General features: G+C 38.5%; 1 protein-coding gene across 1 annotated transcript in view; it reads left to right on the top strand.

The window, feature by feature from the left end:
- The window catches only part of TENT4A (terminal nucleotidyltransferase 4A), a 190900-nt gene that overhangs the window by 2753 nt on the left and 166151 nt on the right, over positions 1 to 21996 (top strand). The window contains exons 3-6 of the mRNA XM_053714520.1: positions 9145 to 9268; positions 9836 to 9882; positions 17643 to 17763; positions 19042 to 19149. Of these exons, the coding sequence (XP_053570495.1) occupies positions 9145 to 9268; positions 9836 to 9882; positions 17643 to 17763; positions 19042 to 19149 (400 nt within the window). The remainder of the gene's footprint in view (positions 1 to 9144; positions 9269 to 9835; positions 9883 to 17642; positions 17764 to 19041; positions 19150 to 21996) is intronic.

Raw genomic sequence — 21996 nt, 5'->3', positions numbered from 1 at the left:
CCTTTGACACCCAGCTGGTGGGGCACACAACGATTGGAAGAAGCCGCATTCTTCATCTATTAACTAAATACAGTATGAGATGCGGGCGGAGGAACGGTGTGATGTGCTGTAACTAAACGGTAATTATTTTACTAAAGAATGGTATTTAAGAAAATGTAATGAATGAAAGTGCACCTGTTTTTAAGATTTATTTTATATCTAATGTCTTAAAGTGCATAACTCTACAATCAGTTTAAACACATTTTTACATTCCAGAGTAGCAACAAACTATTGAAAGCTAACTAAACACATCTGATGAGCCATACTTGTATCAACCAATCAGTAGCTAGCTCCCAGAAGTGCATTGCTGCTCTTGAGTATTTAGATGTGCTTTTCAATATACAGTTCGAAGCAAGAGAAGTGAATTGAAAAGTGTTTTTAAAATTGCATGCTATGCCTGAACATGAGTTTAATTTTGACTGTCATTTTACTCATGCTAATATACCAGGCAGAGATAACACTGTTAAAGGGACATTGAACCCAAAATGTTTCTTTCACGATTTAGGTAGAACATACAATTTTAAACAACTTTCCTGTTTACTTCTATTATCAAATTTGTTTCAATCTCTTGGTATCGTTTGTTGAAGGAGCTGCAATGTACTACTGGTTTCTAACTGAATACATGTGTGAGCCAATGACAATCATGTGTGCAGCCACCAATCAGCAGCTAGAACCTAGCTTCTTTGCTGCTCCTGAGCTTTCCTAGATACACCTTTCAGCAAAGGATAACAAGAGAAGGAAGCAAATTAAATAGAAGTAAATTGGAAAGTTGTTAAAAAAATGTATGTTCTGTCTAAATCATTAATGTCTATGACTTTACTGTCCCTTTTTAACTTAATGTAATTTTAGTAAAGTGGGTAAATAAAATTGTGTAACTTTGATTGTAGTTGCTACAAACCAATTTGCAAGATACTCACTGTAATTCACTCTGCAGTTTATAAACAATAGTAAGCTTTAAGGCTATGCACTGAAGTTAATGTATTAGTCATACTCAAAACATTACATTACATTTTGTTAGAGCATGTCATTTTTACAGTAGCAAATTCTGTGTTTCACTCTTGGTTTTGAGCCCCTCAAATACATAGTTATAAAACTGCTGGTCCTGAGCAGTAATTACCACTGACACATTTTGCAACAGTCATACAACTTTGCAGCACACCTGTTTCTGCTGATTGGGTCAGTAGGGTTGATGGTGTTAAAGGAATAGTTTAGCCAAAATTAAACTTTCATGATTCAGAGCATGCCATTTAAAGCAACTTTCTAATTTACTCCTATTTTCCTTCTGTCTCTTGGTATCTTAACTTGAATGTAAGCTTAGGAGCCGGCCCATTTTTTTCAGCACCTGGGTAGCTCTTGCTGATTGGTGGTAGACACCAAAGTGCTACCCATGTTCTGAACCAAAAATGGGCTGGCTCCTATGCTTACATTCTTGCTTTTTAAAATAAAGATACAAAGAAAAAAATAATAGGAGTAAATTAGAAAGTTGCCTGCTCTTTCTTAATTATGAATGTTTAATTTTGAATAAACGACTCCTTTAAAATTGCATGCTATAACAAATTAGAACATGTAATTTTTACATTTATAAAGACTCTTTAACCCCTTAAAGTGAAAGTAAATCCTAGCGTTTTACAAACGCTAGGATTTACTATTGCAACAAATAAAGGGCACTTTCATTCATGAAGTATAAGATACTTCACGTAGAAAGCTCCTTTTATTTGATTCAATCGATAGCCGTTCTTAGCTGCTACAGCAGCCCATGGCTAAAAAAATTTTTGGCTAAGAGGTGACGTTTTCAACTCTTAGCCAATAGCCGTGAGGTAAATCTGGCTTGGCGCCTATGGGAGCCGGATTTACCACACGGCTATTGGCTAAGAGGTAAAAACGTCACCTCTTAGCCAAAATTTTTTTAGCCATGCACTGCTGTTCAAGGTAAAAACATTGATCGATTGAATCAAATAAGAGCTTTCTACATGAAGTATCTTATACTTCATGAATGAAAGTCCCTTTTATCTGTTTCAATAGTAAATTCTAACGTTTGTAAAACGCTAAGATTTACTTTCACTTTAAGGGACCACAGCACTTTTTTAGTAGACAACCCAAAGCATTGATCTAGGCCCATTTTGGTATATTTCATGCCACCATTTCACAGCCAAATGCAATCAAATAAAAAAAAAAAAATTGCACGGCTTGTGCAATTTTGGCACAAATGGTTGTAAATGCTTCTCTGTGGTCGCCTTTGTTCAGAAATAGCAGACATATATGGCTTTGGCATTGCTTTTTGGTAATTAGAAGGCCGCTAAATGCCACTGGGCACCACACTTGTATTCTGCCCAGCAGTGAAGGGGTTAATTTTATCCTTGGTGTAGAGATCAGCCTCACACCTTACACATCCCACACCTCGATCCCTCCCTGACTACTCTCAAACAGCTTTCTTCCTTCCACCACCTCACTATTGTCACCGCCATCTTTAGTACTGGCAGAAAGTCTGCCAGTATATAATTTTTTTTTTTAATTATATATTTTCGGCAGTGTAGTATTCCCCCCCCCCTTACCACCCAACCTTCCTGAGCCACCCAAACAGCTCTCTAACCCTCCCCCTACTAACTATTTGCCACTATTTTGGGTACTGGCAGCCAGTACCCACTTTGCAATAAATTTGTGCTTTTTTTTTTTTTTTTCCCTGTAGTGTAGCTGCCCCCCCTCCCTCTCCCACCACTTAATTTGTGCAAATTGTGGGTGCACTCAGAGTGCTCTCTGTATCGGTGTGTAAAAAAAAAAAAAAAAGTTTTGCAGTGATGCCTCAATATCGAGGTATCACGGCAATACCTTCAAAGCGTCTGGAAGCAATCTGGATTGCTTCCACCGCTTGAAACCCCTAAGGACGTACAGGGTACGTCATTGGTCGTTAACTGACATTTTTTTGTAGGATGTATCCTGTACGTCCTTGGTCGTTAAAGGGTTATAAATTTTTGAAAAACCGATACCAAAAAATCTATGCACTATGAAAAGAAATATAAAGTACTATAAATTCACTTAATAAAAAATGAAGTTTCAAAATAAATTAATTTCTTATATTAAATTCCCCATTAACCAGTGGCAAAGACCGCCCATAAAAGAGGCTGATTATTGCAGAAAGTCTGCACCTTGCTTCATCCAATCATGATGGAGTAGGAGTATTCTAATTATAATATTCATTATGCTTTCTTGTGCCCAAAATCGCATGCTTAATAACGGAAATTGTCAAACGCATGCGCACATATTATTAACCTTCCTGACATCCATCTTTGTTAATCCGAATGAGCACATTCACAGTTGAAGCACCACAATCCAAATCACATTTATTTGTTGCTTGTTAGCCTAAGGGTGTTTGTAATAGTTAGCTAGTATCAATAGCTTTTGCTGCTGATCCTCCGTCTGCCCTATCGGCAACGATGCAGTCTGGTGTGTGCCACTCCCCCTGACAGTGACATCACAACCACGTTCCCTCTGTTTGCTGCTTGATTTCTGATGCGCCTCAATACAGAGCAAATCCACATTACGCAAGCGTGAGACGGTGGACTACAACTGCGCATGCAGGCTGCCATGATGGTTCTACCTGGGTAGACAATCATTATAGGGCCCACATAATGAGGAAAACTGTGGGTTTGGCAGCAATAAGAATTTTTAGACTAAAATACTTGTAAACGTTAAGAAACCTTTAATAAGTCATAATTACAAATAATATTGATATTTAATAATGTTTTAAAATAACTAAAATAATTATTTGAGTTTACTATCCCTTTAAGGGGTGAAAGGGATAGTAAAGTCCAAATTAAACTTTCATGATTCAGATAGGGCATGCTATTTTAAACAAATTTCTATTTTACTTTTAGCATCAAATTTGTTTTGTTCTTAGTTGAAAGCTAAACCTAGGTAGGATCATATGCTAATTTCTAAGACTTTGAAGGATGTCTCTGCATTTGACAGTTTTTCACAGCTAGAGGGCGTTAGTTTGTTTAATATAGATAACACTGCTCATGCAGTGAAGTTATTTAAGAGTCAGCACTAATTGCCTAAATTGGAAGTCTGTCAAAACATCTGAGATAAGGAGGCAGTCAGCAGAAGCTTAGATACAAGGTATTTACAGAGGTAAAAAGTATATTTCTATAAGTGTTGGTTATGCTGAACTGGGGAATGGTAAATAAAGGGATTATCTATCTTTTTAAAGGGACATTAAACCCATATTTTTCCTTTCATGATTTAGACAGAGCATGCGATTTTAAACAACTTTCTAATTTACTTCTATTATCTAATATGCTTCATTCTCTTGATATCCTTTGCTGAAAAGCTGGATAGGCACAGTAGCTGCTGATTGGTGGCTGCACATAGATACCTCGTGTGATTGGCTCACCTATGTACATTGCTATTTCGTCAACAAAGGATATCTGAAAAATGAAGCAAATTAGATAATAGAGTAAATTGGAAAGTTGTTTAAAATTGTATTTATCTGAATCATGAGAGAAAATGTTTGGGTTTACTATCCCTTTAATAGGTGTGTGGAATTAGTATAGCATTTTATGTATAAATACTTGGTAATTCTATGCAGTGCTCTCTATTTTCTACAGCTGCCTGAGCTTCTGGGTACATTTCTTTTCATTTATAAAGTACCATCTAATTTATGCAAAAATGTTTACAAAGATAACAATACAAATTGTGTCCTGCCCATATGCAACAAAAAACAAAAATGTACTTCTGTTATCAAATTTAGCTTCATTCTCATTGCATCCTTTGACAAAAGTGCAGCAATGCAGTATGGGTAGCTAGCTGAACACATTGAGTGAGTTAATGACCAGTGGTATATGTGCTGTCTCTAGCTCTGCCTAGTAAATTGCTGCTCCTGAGCGTACCTAAGTATGCTCTTCAGCAAAGTATAACAAAATTTGATAATTGAAGTAAATTGGAATGTCATTTAAAATTACATGCTCTATCCATATCATGAGTTAAAATTTGACTTTCTGTCCCTTTTTTTTTTTTTTTTTTTTTTTTGTTCAACTTTTTTTATTTTCAAATAAGAAAGAATTACAGCAAATAGGAAATAGTGTTGGTTACAGACATTAATATGACTTGTTATTAACAGACCCAGTTTGCTAACCTTCTAATGTATATACTTCCCTCGGACCTACTGACTGTAGTTTACGTTTCGTAGGTGCTAGATGTTTGAGGCTATCTGTAGAGTGTAGGCCGTTATATAGTCGGCTTGTGAGAGCCTCCATTCAAAAATTGGTGTGGATCCGGGGTGCAGTCTTTTTTTCCAAGTGAAAAGTCCAGCTGGGTTGCTGTATGAACCACTTTTGTGGTTTATAAACACAGTAACCAGAAAAAGGGGTTTATGCCATGTAAAACTTATAAAATATCAACAATAAGATAAAGAATAGAAAGAAGAGAAAAAGAGAGAAGAAAGAGAAAGCGCTTGTGTCTAGTACTTTGTGAAATATGGCTAATTTTTGTGGTAAGGGCTGCATGGTCTATTCTGAATAGCCAGGATAGAGAGTACCTGTGAGGTGTAAAATCCTATGTGTCAGCCATTTGCCTAGTTGCACAGCTCCAGGATTCCCATAGAAACTTCATATCTTGGTGTCGGGAAATCTGTCCCTGTTTGAGGTAATAAAATCTTTCCATTAATACATTTTTGTCTACCAAAGCCTACCATTCTAGTAGGGTGGGAGTTCGTTTAGTCTTCCACCACCTCGGAATCAGCTGGTTAGCTGCATTAAGCATGATTTGGAACAACTGCTTTCTAATGTTGCATGTGATGCCCGGTGTATGATTAAGCATTGCTATTTCTAAACTGGGATAGATGTTTGTTCCTAAAATTGTGTTCTTAAAAAATTCAAGCCAGAATGGTTTTATGAGCTCACACTCCCACCAGATGTGTGATAGGTGGCCAGCCTGAGAACAACCTCTTCAGCATAGGCCTGAGGATCTCTTAAACATATCTTATCCTAGCAGGTGTTAGATACCACCTTGACATGATTTTAATATTGGTTTCTATTGCGTGTGCAGAATGAGCTGAGTGTGATAACCTTTCAAATCTTTTTTTCCATGTCTTTGGAGTTGTTGTTACTCCAATTTCTTTGTCCCATTTGGCAGTATACGTAGGGAGATGTGGGAATGTGTTAGATAAGGTGATCTTATAAATTTTGGATAGGACTCCTTTTATGGGGCCTGTAGCTGTGCATATTAGTTCAAAGTTAGTGAGAGGTCTTAGTAGGTAGTTTTTAGATTTATGTGAGAATATGTAATGTCGTATTTGGAGGATCTTCAACCAGGAAGATAGAAAAGGGTGCTGTAGAGAGTCAAGTTGATTTTTGTCTTTAAAATTTCCATTTTCTATCAGCAAATGTATAGGTAAGGTGTGTGAGGAATCTGTTAAGAGGGATTGAATTTGTTGGATTCCCGGAGGAAATTCCGGGTTGTTCATGATATTGGTGAGTGGTGAGTATCTGGATGAGATTTTGTGTGGAGATTTGCGTATGAATGTCCAATCTGACCAAGACTTTCTGTCCCTTTTTAGGTGAATTTAAAAAAATTGTGTGCCTGTCAGGTCAAAAAGTTGATACTATTAACTCTGCAAGCTACATTTACTGTCACTTTTTAATAATTTGGGCATTGAAACTTTAATAATCAATTAAGCTTCATATTTAAAGGGACACAAAAAACACAAAATTTGTCTTTCATGAATTAGATGGAACAGGGTTGTTCAAACTTTTTCCCCCCAAGACCCAGTGCCATACCACCACATACCTTTTTGGGGCCAAATTTTTAAACTTGGTCTTGAAATTTTGTAAGAAATAAACAAACATGATGGCTGCAATTTTTGGCAGAGACTAAAATATGTGCATGCTTTATTCCTGATTGTAGTCAAATTTAGAAGTGTTGTTAAACATAATAACACTCTTTCAGAACACACTAGTCGCGACCCAGTACACATGGTGGTGTGACCCAGTAATGGGTCTCGACCCGTTAGAACATGCAATATTAAAGTGATGGTAAATTTGCCTCCATAACTTTACATATTCTGAAAGCTCTTGTCATAACTAGCATATTGAAATGTTTATTTCAAAACTCAATTAAATTTCTAAAAATCAGCTTTTTTTTTTTTTTCAGGCTCCGTTACCTGATTCAATACAGCCCCTGTCGGAGATTTTCTGAGTGTAGAATTTGATTGGCATCACTTTCAGCCAATAGGAGCCTCGCCATGCGCCCCATGGATTTTACTCACAGCACACTCCCGTGCTTGTAACTTTGCCTGGAAGTGCAACTGCGCATGCGCAACTTAATACGCTATTTGTGCAACTAAAACAGTGAGGCTGCTAACGGGTACAGGTATTTAGTTGCGCAAATAGCGTATTGAGTTGCACTTCCAGGCAGAGTTACAAGCACGGGAGCGTGCTGTGAGTAAAATCCATGGGGCGCATGGTGAGGCTCCTATTGGCTGAAAGTGATGCCAATCAACTACTACACTCAGAAAATCGGGTAACGGAGCCTGAAAAAAACGCTGATTTTTAGAAGTTTAATTGAGTTTTGAAATAAACAGATCAATATGCTAGTAATGACAAGAGTTTTCAGAATATGTAAAGTTATGGAGGCAAATTTACCATTTTAAACAACTTTCTAATTTAATCCTATTATCAAATTTTTTCGTTCTCTTGGTATCTTTTATTGAAAAGCAAGGACGTGCGCTTAGAGCTGACCCATTTCTGGAGCACTATATGGCAGCAATTTTGCAAGAGCACTAGATGGCAGCACTATTTCCTATCATGTAGTGCTCCAGATGCCTATCTAGGTGTTACGGTTGCCTCCAGGCTGGCTGGAAGTTGGACCGTAGAAAAGGATGCTCCTAGCGCTCACCAAAGGAGCAGCAGCACCGTGGACACTATAACTGCTGCGTAGCCACCATCAGTAATGCAGACTATATGAACCACCGCTGCTGGGCTGGTATCTCGCCGTCTGCTCTGCGCCCTGGACCTACGACCAGGCTCCAGTAGGCGAACCTCTTGCTTCTGTAGCAATCCCTGTAGCTAAGGGAGTATGAAAAACATAGCAATCCCTGTAGTGATTATAAGCTGTCCCCTACAAACATGAGTCAAAGCTGCAAGTTAGAGGGACAGAAAAATAGGTCTGATGTGCTGGAGCACACAGCCTCCTTTTTATTGAGGTTACATGCAAACAGGACACTCTCAGGGGAGGCATAAAATCCCCCATCACACATTTGATATTAGATAGAGAGACACTCCCTTTGACAGGCCACAACATTACTTCAGCAGATAACATTACACACAATAAAACAATGCAGTCCACCTTATCAATACTAGTCTGATTAGACAATGGGAAAGTTGATCACTAAACCTAATTAGAGCTAATCCCAGCAGACTTGTATGTAGAATAGGTTTCTTGAAGCTGAACAAAATTTAACTCTTAATGGCACACAATGAAACTGAACCAAGTGGGAGAAAGCCAGGGACAAGTCATTTCACAGGTCTGGGGACATAGTCTTAAAGGGGGCATTGTTCACCAGAGTCACAATATGTCCCCAGACGTTTCCCAAAGGGCCACACACACCCCACAAAAGTCAATATACTCTCAGGGGCACAATCTTCCAGGGGCCATAGTCATGAGGAAGGAGGCTGGCAAATAGGCTTCTCCAAAATCCAGGGAAGCAGGGCAACCTTCCATTTAAAGGGCCAGTCACAAATAGCAGTTTGTAACACTAGGTATCTCTTTAACACAGAATATCATAGGAATGAAACATATTTGATAAGAGATAATGTATTTATTTTTTACATTAAAGCCTTCTTCTTGGCCCTTCATGACAAAGGTTGTACTCCTATAACAATCTTTAAAGGATTTAAATAGTTGTTTGAATTGCACTTAGAAGTGTTAACTACCACTCTTATATTGCTGTAAATTGGTTAGATATAAGTTTGAAGACATTTGCTTTTTATACTGGGGCATGATAAAAGCACTGATTTTATATTAAAAAAAACTTTTATCCAATTTATGTTCAACAAGTTAGATTTTTCCTGTAGTCTTTCTAAATGACTTGTGTATCTTCTTCTTTTGTAGTCTTCATGAAGAAATAATAGATTTCTATGAATTCATGTCTCCAAGACCTGAAGAAGCAGCAATGAGGAGAGAAGTGGTGAAGAAAATAGAAACGGTTATAAAAGATCTTTGGCCCTCAGCTGATGTAAGGGGTTTCTTCTATAATGGTATTTCATTAAAAAAAAAAACTGCTTTTACTCTTCATGTTGAAACTCAACATAGTACTGTGTTTAACCACAGAAATCCCCTTATGGGGTAGCTGCAGCAAAAACAAAACAACTTATGGACAGCCATTTTGAGCTCTTTTAAGGGCTATAATAGTAAATAAATTACATGCTCAAATTTGTTAGAGCATGTAATTTTAACACCATCAGCCCTGCGCTACTATGTGTTTAAGCCCAGCAAAGGACTCAGAGGTTCAACTAGCACTGCTGATTGGATCAGCTGCAGTGTCTGCTGGGGTCCTGCAGTGCTCCACATGTCCCAAGCGGCACTTCTGTATAATTACTCCTTTGTAATCTGATGTAAGTAGTATCAAAGATATCTTTTCTGCATACATTTTAAGATTGTCCAAAGTGATAATTAAATAGTCAATAACTAATTTAAACTGAAAAAAAAATAAAACCCAAATTTCAGTATTTTGTGCAATGTGACTTGATTTGAATGTGTATATAACATTTTAAAGTGATCATATTTCTCCCCCCACCTTTAGGTTCAGATTTTTGGGAGCTTTAGCACTGGTCTTTATCTTCCAACAAGGTGAGTTGAAAATATTACGCAAATATACATACTAAGCAAATTTGTTCAAGATTTTGGAGCTATGACTTGACTATTTAGGTCATACTGAACAATGATGCTGAATACATTGTTGCTTTCTATTTTTTGTTTTCATTATGCTGCTGCCTCATCAGCTTCAAGGGCTATTATAGTAAACAAAATTACATGTTCGCATGTTATTTTTCACTATCAACCCTGCAAAACTATTTTTAACTTCTGGCTACTGAGTCAATCAGCAGCGCTATTTGCACTACTGATTGAATCAGCTGCAGTTTCTGCTCAGGACCAGCAGTTCTCTGTGTCTCCAGAACAGTACTTTATTTTTATTTTTTTTAACCCATTTGCCTGTCAATATTAATAAAATTGCATGCAGTAAAAAAAGAGAGCATGTCATTTTTTTTTTCTTTTCAGTGTACTGGTCCTTTCAGGCTACACTTTACATATCACATCCTGCTTTGTTTTGCTGCTGGGTGGTTCTAGCTATAGAAAACTGAGGTAAAGCAATCTGGGTACAAGTAATCAGGTTGCTGGGTTTAACATGTTAATAGGGTATTTGCACACTCATTACTAGACTTCATATCACATTCCCAATTGCAAATGGACACCCTGTGCATCTCAAGTCCTGTTTTAACTGATGCTGCTTTTTTAAAGGGACCCTAAACTCAAAAAATTTATTTAATGATTCAGATAGATCATGTAATTTTAAGCAACTTTCTAATTTACTCAATTTAATTCTTCATTCTCTTACTATCTTTATTTAAAAAGCAGGAATGTAAAGCTTAAAGGGACAGTATACTGCAATTTTCATATAACTACATGTAATAGACACTACTATAAGACGGCTACACTATCGTCTTATAAAAAATCCATTATAAAACCGTTTAAAAACTTACTTAGAAGCTCCAAGTTTAGCTCTGTTGAAAAGGTTAGCTGTAAAACCCACTAAAAGTGGGTGTATAGCAAAAAAGCCCCCCCCCCCCTTCCTCTGCATATGAAAAGACACTCTACACAAACAGGAGCAAGCTATAGTAGGTATAAATCGGTATACTTTAAAACTTTGGTGCTTGGTTAGGAGTCTGAAAATCAGGGCAATGTTATTTAAAGCAAAACAGTACATTTATTTTAAAAAAAAACCTGTATAGGGTATATAAATGGATAATCTACCAAACATTTATGCAAAGAAAAATCTAGTGTATAATATCCCTTTTTGGTTTAAAACCTGGGTTATGCTTGCTTATTGGTTTGCTTAATTTAGCCATTAATAAGCAAGCACTATCCAGGGTGCTGAACCTAAAATGGGCTGGCTTCTAAGCTTTAAATCCCTTCTTTTTAAATAAAGATAGCAAGAGAGTGAAGAAAAATTGATGGTGGTAGTAATAGTAGTAAATTAGAAAGTTGCTTAAAATTGCATGCTCTGTCTGAATCATTAAATAAAACATTTGGGTTTAGTGTCCCTTTAATGTAAAGTTTTGTGGTTCTATATTTAACTGCCCTTGTTTAAATGTCATCTGCATTTTGAATAATTATTTTGGTACAAAAATGGCTTCAGGTAATGTATGTGTAATCAAATCCAGAATATTAAAGCTGAAATTAGAATTTATGGTGGCATACGTTGCGTTTAACCAGTTAATTATTTTTTACTCAAATTTCTTTAATCTCACCTAGTTTGGAAGATCAGTTTTTCTCTTGTTAAGTGTAGTCAGTCCACGGGTCATCCATTACTTATTGAATATATCTCTTCCTAACAGGAAGCTGCAAGAGGATCACCCAGCAGAGCTGCTACATAGCTCCTCCCCTCACATGTCATATTCAGTCATTCTCTTGCAGCCTAACTAGATAGGTCGCTGTGAGAGGTCTGTGGTGTTTTTTAACTTAGTTTATTTCTACAATCAAAAGTTTGTTATTTTAAATGGCACCGGAGTGTGCTGTTTATTCTCAGGCAGCATTAGAAGAAGAATCTGCCTGCGTTTTCTATGATCTTAGCAGACGTAACTAAGATCCACTGGCTGTTCTCATCTGAGGAGTGAGGTAACTTCAGAGAAGGGGAATAGCATGCAGGGCCCCCCTGCAAATGAGGTATGTGCAGTAATTATTTTTCTGAGGAATGGAATTGACTGAGAAAATACTGCTGATACCAATGTAAAGTAAGTTCAGCCTTAAATGCAGTGATAGCGACTGGTATTAGGCTGATGAGTGTGTGTACACTGAATGTATTTTTCTAAGGAATGGAATTGACTCTGAAAATACTGTTAATACTGAAATAATGTATGAGCCTTAACTGCAGTAAAAGCGACTGGTAGCAGGCTTATTAATAACAATTCATAACTTTTCAAATGTATGTTTAAAACGTTTACTGGCATGTTAATCGTTTTTTGTGAGGTACTTGGTGATAAAACTTATTGGGGCATGATTTTTACCACATGGCCATCTTTGTTTTCTGCATAGAAACAGTTTTCTGAGCTTCCCCACTGTTGTAATATGAGTGGGAGGGGCCTATTTTAGCGCTTTTTTGCGCAGTAAAAATTCAGTCACAATCTGTCTACTTCATCCTCCATGATCCAGATCGTCTCTAGAGAGCTCAGGGGTCTTCAAAATTCATTTTGAGGGAGGTAATCAGTCACAGCAGACCTGTGACAGTGTGTTTTTACTGTGAGAAAAACGTTAATTATTAAATTGTTAATCCGTTTTTGGGTATTAAGGGGTTAATCATCCATTTGCTGGTGGGTTCAATCCTTTGCTAACTTAATACATTTACTGTGAAAAATTGGTTGCTATAACTATTTTGGTTCATTGTTATTTCAACTGTGACAGCTTTTTGTGCTTCTTAAAGGCACAGTAGCGTTTTTTATATTGCTTGTAAATTTATTTAGAAAAGTATTTCCAAGCTTGCTAGTCTCATTGCTAGTCTGTTTAAACATGTCTGACACAGATGAATCTCTTTGTTCACTATGTTTAAAGGCCAATGTGGAGCCCAATAGAAATTTATATACTTTAAATAAAAGTCAATCTTTACATGTAAAGAAATTATCACCAGACAACGAGGGGGAAGTTATGCCGACTAACTCTCCTCACGTGTCAGTACCTTCGCCTCCCGCTCAGGAGGTGCGTGATTTTGTGGCGCCAAGTACATCAGGGAGGCCCTTACAAATCACTTTGTAAGACATGGCTACTGTTATGACAGAAGTATTATCTAAATTGCCAGAATTAAGAGGCAAGCGCGATAGCTCTGGGTTAAGGACAGAGCGCGCGGATGAGGTGAGAGCCATGTCAGATACTGCGTCACAGTTTGCAGAACGTGAAGACTGAGAGCTTCATTCTGTGGGTGACGGATCTGATCCAGGGAGACTGGATTCAGAGATTTCTAATTTTAAATTTAAGCTTGAGAACCTCCGCATATTGCTAGGGGAGGTATTAGCGACTCTGAATGATTGTAACACGGTTGCAATTCCAGAAAAATTATGTAGGTTGGATAGATACTATGCGGTACCGGTGTGTACTGACGTGTTTCCTATACCTAAAAGGCTTACAGAGATTATTAGCAAGGAGTGGGATAGACCTGGTGTGCCCTTTTCCCCTCCTCCCATATTTAGAAAAATGTTTCCAATAGACGCCACCACACGGGACTTCTGGCAGACGGTCCCTAAGGTGGAGGGAGCAGTTTCTACTTTAGCTAAGCGTACCACTATCGCGGTGGAGGATAGTTGTGCCTTTTCAGATCCAATGGATAGGAAATTAGAGGGTTACCTTAAGAAAATGTTTGTTCAACAAGGTTTTATCTTACAGCCCCTTGCATGCATTGCGCCTGTCACTGCTGCGGCGGCATTCTGGTTTGAGTCTCTGGAAGAGGCCATTCGCACAGCTCCATTGGATGAAATTATGAACAAGCTTAAAGCACTTAAGCTAGCTAACGCATTTGTTTCTGATGCCGTCGTACATTTAACCAAACTTACGGCTAAGAACTCCGGATTCGCCATCCAAGCGCGCAGAGCGCTATGGCTTAAATCCTGGTCAGCTGATGTGACTTCTAAATCTAAATTGCTTAATATTCCTTTCAAAGGGCAGACCTTATTCGGGCCCAGCTTGAAGGAAATTATAGCTGACATTACGGGAGGTAAGGGCCATGCTCTACCTCAGGACAGGGCCAAATCAAAGGCCAAACAGTCTAATTTTCGTGCCTTTCGTAACTTCAAGGCTGGAGCAGCATCAACTTCCTCCGCTCCAAAAAAGGAAGGAGCTGTTGCTCGTTACAGGCAGGGCTGGAAAGTTAACCAGTCCTGGAACAAGGGCAAGCAGGCCAAGAAACCTGCTGCTGCCCCCAAGACAGCATGAAGAGAGGGCCCCCTATCCGGAAACGGATCTAGTGGGGGCAGACTTTCTCTCTTCGCCCAGGCTTGGGCAAGAGATGTCCAGGATCCCTGGGCATTGGAGATCATATCTCAGGGATATCTCCTGGACTTCAAAACTTCTCCACGAGGGAGATTTCATCTTTCAAGGTTATCAGCAAACCAAATAAAGAAAGAGGCGTTTCTACGCTGTGTACAAGACCTTTTACTAATGGGGGTGATCCACCCAGTTCCGCGGACGGAACACGGGCAGGGATTCTATTCAAATCTATTTGTGGTTCCCAAGAAAGAGGGAACCTTCAGACCAATCTTGGACTTAAAAATCCTAAACAAATTTCTAAGAGTTCCATCATTCAAAATGGAAACTATTCGAACCATCCTTCCCATGATCCAAGAGGGTCAGTACATGACCACAGTGGATTTAAAGGATGCCTACCTTCACATACCGATTCACAAGGATCATTATCGGTACCTAAGATTTGCTTTCCTAGACAGGCATTACCAGTTTGTAGCTCTTCCCTTCGGATTAGCTACGGCTCCAAGAATCTTTACAAAAGTTCTGGGCTCACTTCTGGCGGTACTAAGACCGCGAGGCATAGCGGTGACTCCGTACCTAGACGACATTCTGATACAAGCGTCAAGTTTTCAAACTGCCAAGTCTCATACAGAGATAGTTCTGGCATTTCTGAGATCGCATGGGTGGAAGGTGAACGTGGAAAAGGGTTCTCTATTACCACTTACAAGAGTTCCCTTTCTAGGGACTCTTATAGACTCTGTAGAGATGAAAATTTACCTGACAGAGGCCAGGTTATCAAAACTTCTAAATGCTTGCCGTGTCCTTCATTCCATTCCACACCCGTCAGTAGCTCAGTGCATGGAAGTAATCGGCTTAATGATAGCGGCAATGGACATAGTACCATTTGCGCGCCTGCATCTCAGACCGCTGCAATTGTGCATGCTAAGTCAGTGGAACGGGGATTACTCAGATTTGTCCCCCCTACTAAGTCTGGATCAAGAGACCAGAGATTCTCTTCTATGGTGGCTCTCTCGGCCACATCTGTCCAAGGGGATGACCTTTCGCAGGCCAGATTGGACGATTGTAACAGACGCCAGCCTTCTAGGCTGGGGCGCAGTCTGGAACTCCCTGAAAGCTCAGGGATTATGGACTCAGGAGGAGAAACTCCTCCCAATAAATATTCTGGAATTAAGAGCAATATTCAATGCTCTCCTAGCTTGGCCTCAGTTAGCAACTCTGAGGTTCATCAGATTTCAGTCGGACAACATCACGACTGTGGCTTACATCAACCATCAAGGGGGAACCAGAAGTTCCCTAGCGATGTTGGAAGTCTCAAAGATAATTCGCTGGGCAGAGTCTCACTCTTGCCACCTGTCAGCGATTTACATCCCAGGCGTAGAGAACTGGGAGGCGTATTTTCTAAGTCGCCAGACTTTTCATCCGGGGGAGTGGGAACTTCATCCGGAGGTCTTTGCTCAACTGATTCTTCGTTGGGGCAAACCAGATCTGGATCTCATGGCGTCTCGCCAGAACGCCAAGCTTCCTTGTTACGGATCCAGGTCCAGGGACCCGGGAGCGGTGCTGATAGATGCTCTGACAGCCCCTTGGGTCTTCAACATGGCTTATGTGTTTCCACCATTCCCGATGCTTCCTCGTTTGATTGCCAAGATCAAACATGAGAGAGCTTCGGTGATTCTGATAGCGCCTGCGTGGCCACGCAGGACCTGGTATGCAGACCTAGTGGACATGTCGTCCTGTCCACCGTGGTCTCTACCTCTGAGACAGGACCTTCTAATTCAGGGTCCTTTCAAACATCCAAATCTAATTTCTCTGAGGCTGATTGCATGGAGATTGAACGCTTGATTCTATCAAAGCGTGGCTTCTCGGAGTCGGTTATTGATACCTTAATACAGGCTAGGAAGCCTGTTACCAGAAAAATTTACCATAAGATATGGCGTAAATATTTATATTGGTGCGAATCCAAGAGTTACTCATGGAGTAAGGTTAGGATTCCTAGGATATTGTCCTTTCTACAAGAGGGTTTAGAAAAGGGCTTATCTGCTAGTTCGTTAAAGGGACAGATTTCTGCTCTGTCTATTCTTCTACACAAACGTCTGGCTGAAGTTCCAGACGTTCAGGCTTTTTGTCAGGCTTTAACTAGGATTAAGACTGTTGCTCCGCCGTGGAGCTTAAACTTAGTTCTTAATGTTCTTCAAGGCGTTCCATTTGAACCCCTTCATTCCATTGATATCAAGCTGTTATCCTGGAAGGTTTTGTTTTTGATGGCTATTTCCTCGGCTCGAAGAGTCTCTGAGTTATCTGCCTTACATTGTGATTCTTATCTGATTTTTCATTCAGACAAGGTAGTTCTGCTTACTAAACCTGGGTTCTTACCTAAGGTAGTTACTAACAGGAATATCAATCAAGAGATTGTTGTTCCATCACTGTGTCCTAACCCTTCTTCAAAGAAGGAACGACTTTTGCATAATTTGGACGTAGTCCGTGCCCTGAAGTTCTATTTGCAGGCAACTAAAGATTTTCGTCAAACTTCTTCCCTGTTTGTCGTTTACTCTGGACAGAGAAGAGGTCAAAAGGCTTTGGCTACCTCTCTCTCTTTTTGGCTTCGTAGCATAATACGTTTAGCCTATGAGACTGCTGGACAGCAGCCTCCTGAAAGGATTACAGCTCATTCTACTAGAGCTGTGGCTTCCACCTGGGCCTTTAAAAATGAGGCCTCTGTTGAACAGATTTGCAAGGCTGCGATTTGGTCTTCGTTTCACACCTTTTCAAAATTTTACAAATTTGACACTTTTGCTTCTTCAGAGGCTATTTTTGGGAGAAAGGTACTTCAGGCAGTGGTTCCTTCTGTTTAATGTTCCTGCCTTGTCCCTCCCTTCATCCGTGTACTTTAGCTTTGGTATTGGTATTCCATAAGTAATGGATGACCCGTGGACTGACTACACTTAACAAGAGAAAACATAATTTATGCTTACCTGATAAATTTATTTCTCTTGTAGTGTAGTCAGTCCACGGCCCGCCCTGTCTTTAAGGCAGGCCTAAATTTTAATTAAACTCCAGTCACCACTGCACCCTATGGTTTCTCCTTTCTCGTCTGCTTTGGTCGAATGACTGAATATGACATGTGAGGGGAGGAGCTATGTAGCAGCTCTGCTGGGTGATCCTCTTGCAGCTTCCTGTTAGGAAGAGATATATTCAATAAGTAATGGATGACCTGTGGACTGACTACACTACAAGAGAAATAAATTTATCAGGTAAGCATAAATTATGTTTTTTTTTTATTCATAGAATGAATTGTGGACGTGAAATTAATTTCCTGTATTTGTTTTTTTATCTCTTTGCTAATGCTATGAAATGTCTTGCAGTGATATAGATCTGGTAGTTTTTGGAAAATGGGAGCAGCCTCCTTTGCAGTTGTTGGAACAGGCACTACGCAAACGAAATGTGGCAGAGCCATGTTCAGTTAAAGTGCTGGATAAAGCAACGGTAAGGGTAGAAAAATGCTACAGGCTGTCAAAATGTGGGGGGAGGATAAAAAGGATAAAAATACAATCCTTAAAGGACCAGTCAAACACAGTAGATTTGCATAATCAACAAATGCAAGATAAGACCATGCAATAGCACTTAGTCTGAACTTCAAATTAGTAGTAGATTTTTTTTCTGACTATTTTAAAAGTTATGTCTTTTTCCACTCCCCCTGTACCATGTGACAGCCATCAGCCAATCACAAATGCATACACGTACCATGTGACAGCCATCAACCATTCACAAATGCATACACACGTATTCTTGCACATGCTCAGTAGGAGCTGGTAAATTAAAAAGTTTAAATAAATATAAAAAAAAACTGCACATTTAATTAATGGAAGTAAATTTGAAAGTTGTTTAAAATGGTATGCTCTATCTGAATAATGAAAGTTTAAATTTGATTGAGTGTCCCTTTAAGTCCTATCTTGCTTATTTTGCCACTGACATCTGGAATTTGCTTTTCTGGGTAATAGCAGAAATAGACTACTCTTTATCCATCAACAGTACTGTGGAAATTTCCATGAACACCACATGAGTAATTACTACAATAGTATTGGTTATGCTGACAAATGCATTTCTTGCGTGCTTAAATTTAACTGTTTAAGGCACTCACAATTGCAAAAGGAAAATGCTCTGTGTTGATTCTTTGCAAGCAATAATGCTCTTTGTTAAACAACTACCTGGGGACATATTTGGTAACTATAGTACTCTGGTCTTGTTTTTGGTTCCTTTCTGTGTTTTAGTCAGCTCAAAAAAGGGTATTCTGGCTTCTGCAATCTAATGAAGGTGACATTTCTTTACAGAAATGTAAGTTAGGGGTATAATTTTAGTAAAAAATAAATCTGAATGAGAATGTTTCTCCACTATACCAGAGCAGTTGGATAATATTTGCACAACTCTATGGATAAATGGCTAACATTCTGAATGAAATAGATGAAGATATCGGATATATAAAAAGGATACATAATACTAGTGCAATAATTTCTGATTTAATTAGAGAATGTAATAACGCTATCAACACTTCAAATATGTTTAACCCTCACATAGGGGTTAAACACACAAAGTACTTCTAGGGAACAGCAGAGAACTTTAAGTCAAAGGGGTTTAACACCTGGACTTGCCGGTTGCTAGCACTTAAATTACATGCTAATTAGAGTATACTTTTTGCATTATAATATCCCTTTATTTTTTTTTTTGTCAGTTAAAACTATTTTAAACTTTTTTTTTTTTCCCCAGGTACCAATAATTAAGCTCACTGACCTGGAAACGGAAATAAAAGTTGACATAAGTTTTAACGTTGAAACTGGAGTGAAGGCCGCTCAGTTCATAAAAGATTGTATAAAGGTATGTATTTTTTAATGTTCTGTTTATAAAATTGCTAATTTGTTGTGAATTTTTTTTTTTGTTGTTGCAAAAACTGTAGCATAACATTTATAGACCTTCTGTAAATTGATCAAGTAATCTTGTATCCAGTGTACTAGAAACTGTTAGTGTATATAAACATCTTATAGGAATAGAGAAGGAGACAGCGCACGTCCGATTCAAGGTAGAGGTATTTTATTGCAAATGGCACAAACTAGTAATAAACTTACTAGAAAATAGAATAAAAACAGCAAAAGGCAGCGATAGTATAAATCACTTCACCACAGCAAACAAATAGTATCAGAAGAAATAGGAAGGCGTCCACGTAGAAACTATTTCAAAAGTTCCCGGCAATGAAGAAGATAGTGTAGCCGTCTTATAGGAATAGTCTAGTCAGAATTTAAACTTTAATGATTCAGATAGAGCATTCAATTTTAATCAACCTAATTTACGCCTATTAATTTGTTAGTTTTCTTGGTATCTTTATTTGAAAAAGCACGAATGTAAAGCTTAGGAGCCGGTCCATTTTTGGTTCAGAACCTGGGTAGCACCTGCTAATTGGTGGCTAAATAGTCGCCAATCAGCAAGCGCCACCCAGGCGCTAAACCAAAAATGGGCCGGGTCCTATGCTTACATTCCTGCTTTTTCAAATAGATGCCAAGAGAACGAAGAAAAATGTATAATAGGAGTAAATTAGAAGCTTAAAAAATTGCCTGCTCTATCTGAATCATAAAAGTTTAATTCTGACTAGACCTTTCCTATAAGATTTTTATGTACACTACACCTGGGAAGCACCTGCTGATAGGTGGCTGAATATAGCCACCAATCAGCAAACGCTACCCAGTTGCTGAACCGAAAAACGGGCCAGCTCCTAAGTTTACTCTCAAATAGATACCAAGAAAAATGTATAATAGGAGTAAATTAGAATTATGAAAGTTTAATTTTGACTAGACTATCCCTTTAATATATTATCATGGCCATTTTTAAATTAGTTAATAGATGTTAATTGGAAAGTTGTTTACAGTACATGCCCTATCCAGAATCTAGAAAAAGAAAATTGTTGGGTTTTTGTCTTTTTTTTTTTTTTTTTATTTTAATTTTTTTATTATTTTGCCGTGTATTCAGTGCTAATCTAAGCACCTCTGGCGGCCCTCGGTACAGCTCTTTTCAATGAGGTGAAAGGTGTTGGTAAATCCTTGCGTTTTTTTTTTTTTTTTGCAGCTCTAGAATTTACCATAACTTTAAGAGCATAATAGTAAATCCCCATATTTATTTGCTGAGAAGCAACAGGTAGGCATGGTCTATCCTTATTTATTTTTCAGGAACTATATCCCTGAACAAAAAAGGATATTCTGTGTAAGCATTTGCTTGGAAGGTAAGGCCTATAACTATATGTTGAACATTTTTAAACAACTAAAACCGTTCATAAATAGTGTTACATATTAAATCCTTAACACTAAAAATAAAATTATTTGATACTCTAGAAGTGCTTGTGCATACTATGGTCTGTAGCTAGTATCAAAATCTAACATTCAACCAACAAACTGGTTAAATATTGTATTATACAGATAGTATACAGTTTTAAATATTGCATGGTTAGGGACATAACAGATTTTTTTTCCTCACGCAAGGCTCCCTCACGTCACGTCCCTCCTTCCCTCACAGGGTGTCAGACATAGTTTTAGAGCACTTTAACATAGTCCCAGCCAGGAGTTGGAGGTACTTAGTCTTGTTATTAATTATGCATTAAAAATGCCTAAGCAGCGTAGCAGACATAGCAATCTCCACTGATTCTAACACCGGAGTGTGCCAGTACCTGTGATACTTCACACTCCGGTGTTAGAATCAGTGGAATTTGCTATGTCTGCTACGCTGCTTAGGCGTTTTTAATGCATAATTAATAAACAAGACTAAGTACCTCCAACTCCTAGGACTATGTTAAAGTGCTCTGAAACTGTCTGACACCCTCTCCACCCTGGTGTCAGACATAGTTTCAGAGCACTTTAACATAGTCCCAGGAAATACTATAACCTTTTTCAAAAATGCTTTCTTGCTTAAATAAAAAACATTTTAGTGAGCTTATTTCTTCTGTTAAGTGTGATCAGTCCACGGGTCATCATTACTTCTGGGATATTACTCCTCCCCAACAGGAAGTGCAAGAGGATTCACCCAGCAGAGCTGCATATAGCTCCTCCCCTCTACATCACTCCCAGTCATTCTCTTGCACCCAACGACTAGATAGGATGTGTGAGAGGACTATGGTGATTTTATTTAGTTTTATTTCTTCAATCAAAAGTTTGTTATTTTTTAATAGCACCGGAGTGTGTTATTCCTTCTCTGGTGGAGTTTGAAGAAGAATCTACCAGAGTTTTTACTATGATTTTAGCCGGAGTTGTTAAGATCATATTGCTGTTTCTCGGCCATCTGAGGAGAGGTAAACTTCAGATCAGGGGACAGCGGGCAGTTTAATCTGCAAAGAGGTATGTAGCAGTTTTTATTTTCTGACAATGGAATTGATGAGAAAATCCTGCCATACCGACATAATATCATGTATGTATATTTTACATTTGCGTATTCTGGGGAATGGTACTTCACTGGAATTACACTGTGTATATAAGACTTTAGCCTATTTGCAAGCAACAGGCTTTTTAATAACTCTTAATTTATGTTAAACGTTTTTTGCTGGAATGTAAAATCGTTTTCATTTTCTGAGGTACTGGGTGAATAAAATGTTTGGGCACTATTTTTCCACTTGGCAGTTGCTTGATCTAATTCTGACAGTTTACTGATCTCTCTCACTGTTGTGTGTGAGGGGGAGGGGCCTTTTTT

Source organism: Bombina bombina, chromosome 5 (assembly GCF_027579735.1).
Source record: "Bombina bombina isolate aBomBom1 chromosome 5, aBomBom1.pri, whole genome shotgun sequence".
Taxonomy (NCBI): Eukaryota; Metazoa; Chordata; class Amphibia; order Anura; family Bombinatoridae; genus Bombina; species Bombina bombina.
This window is presented reverse-complemented; position numbering and strand designations above follow the sequence as displayed.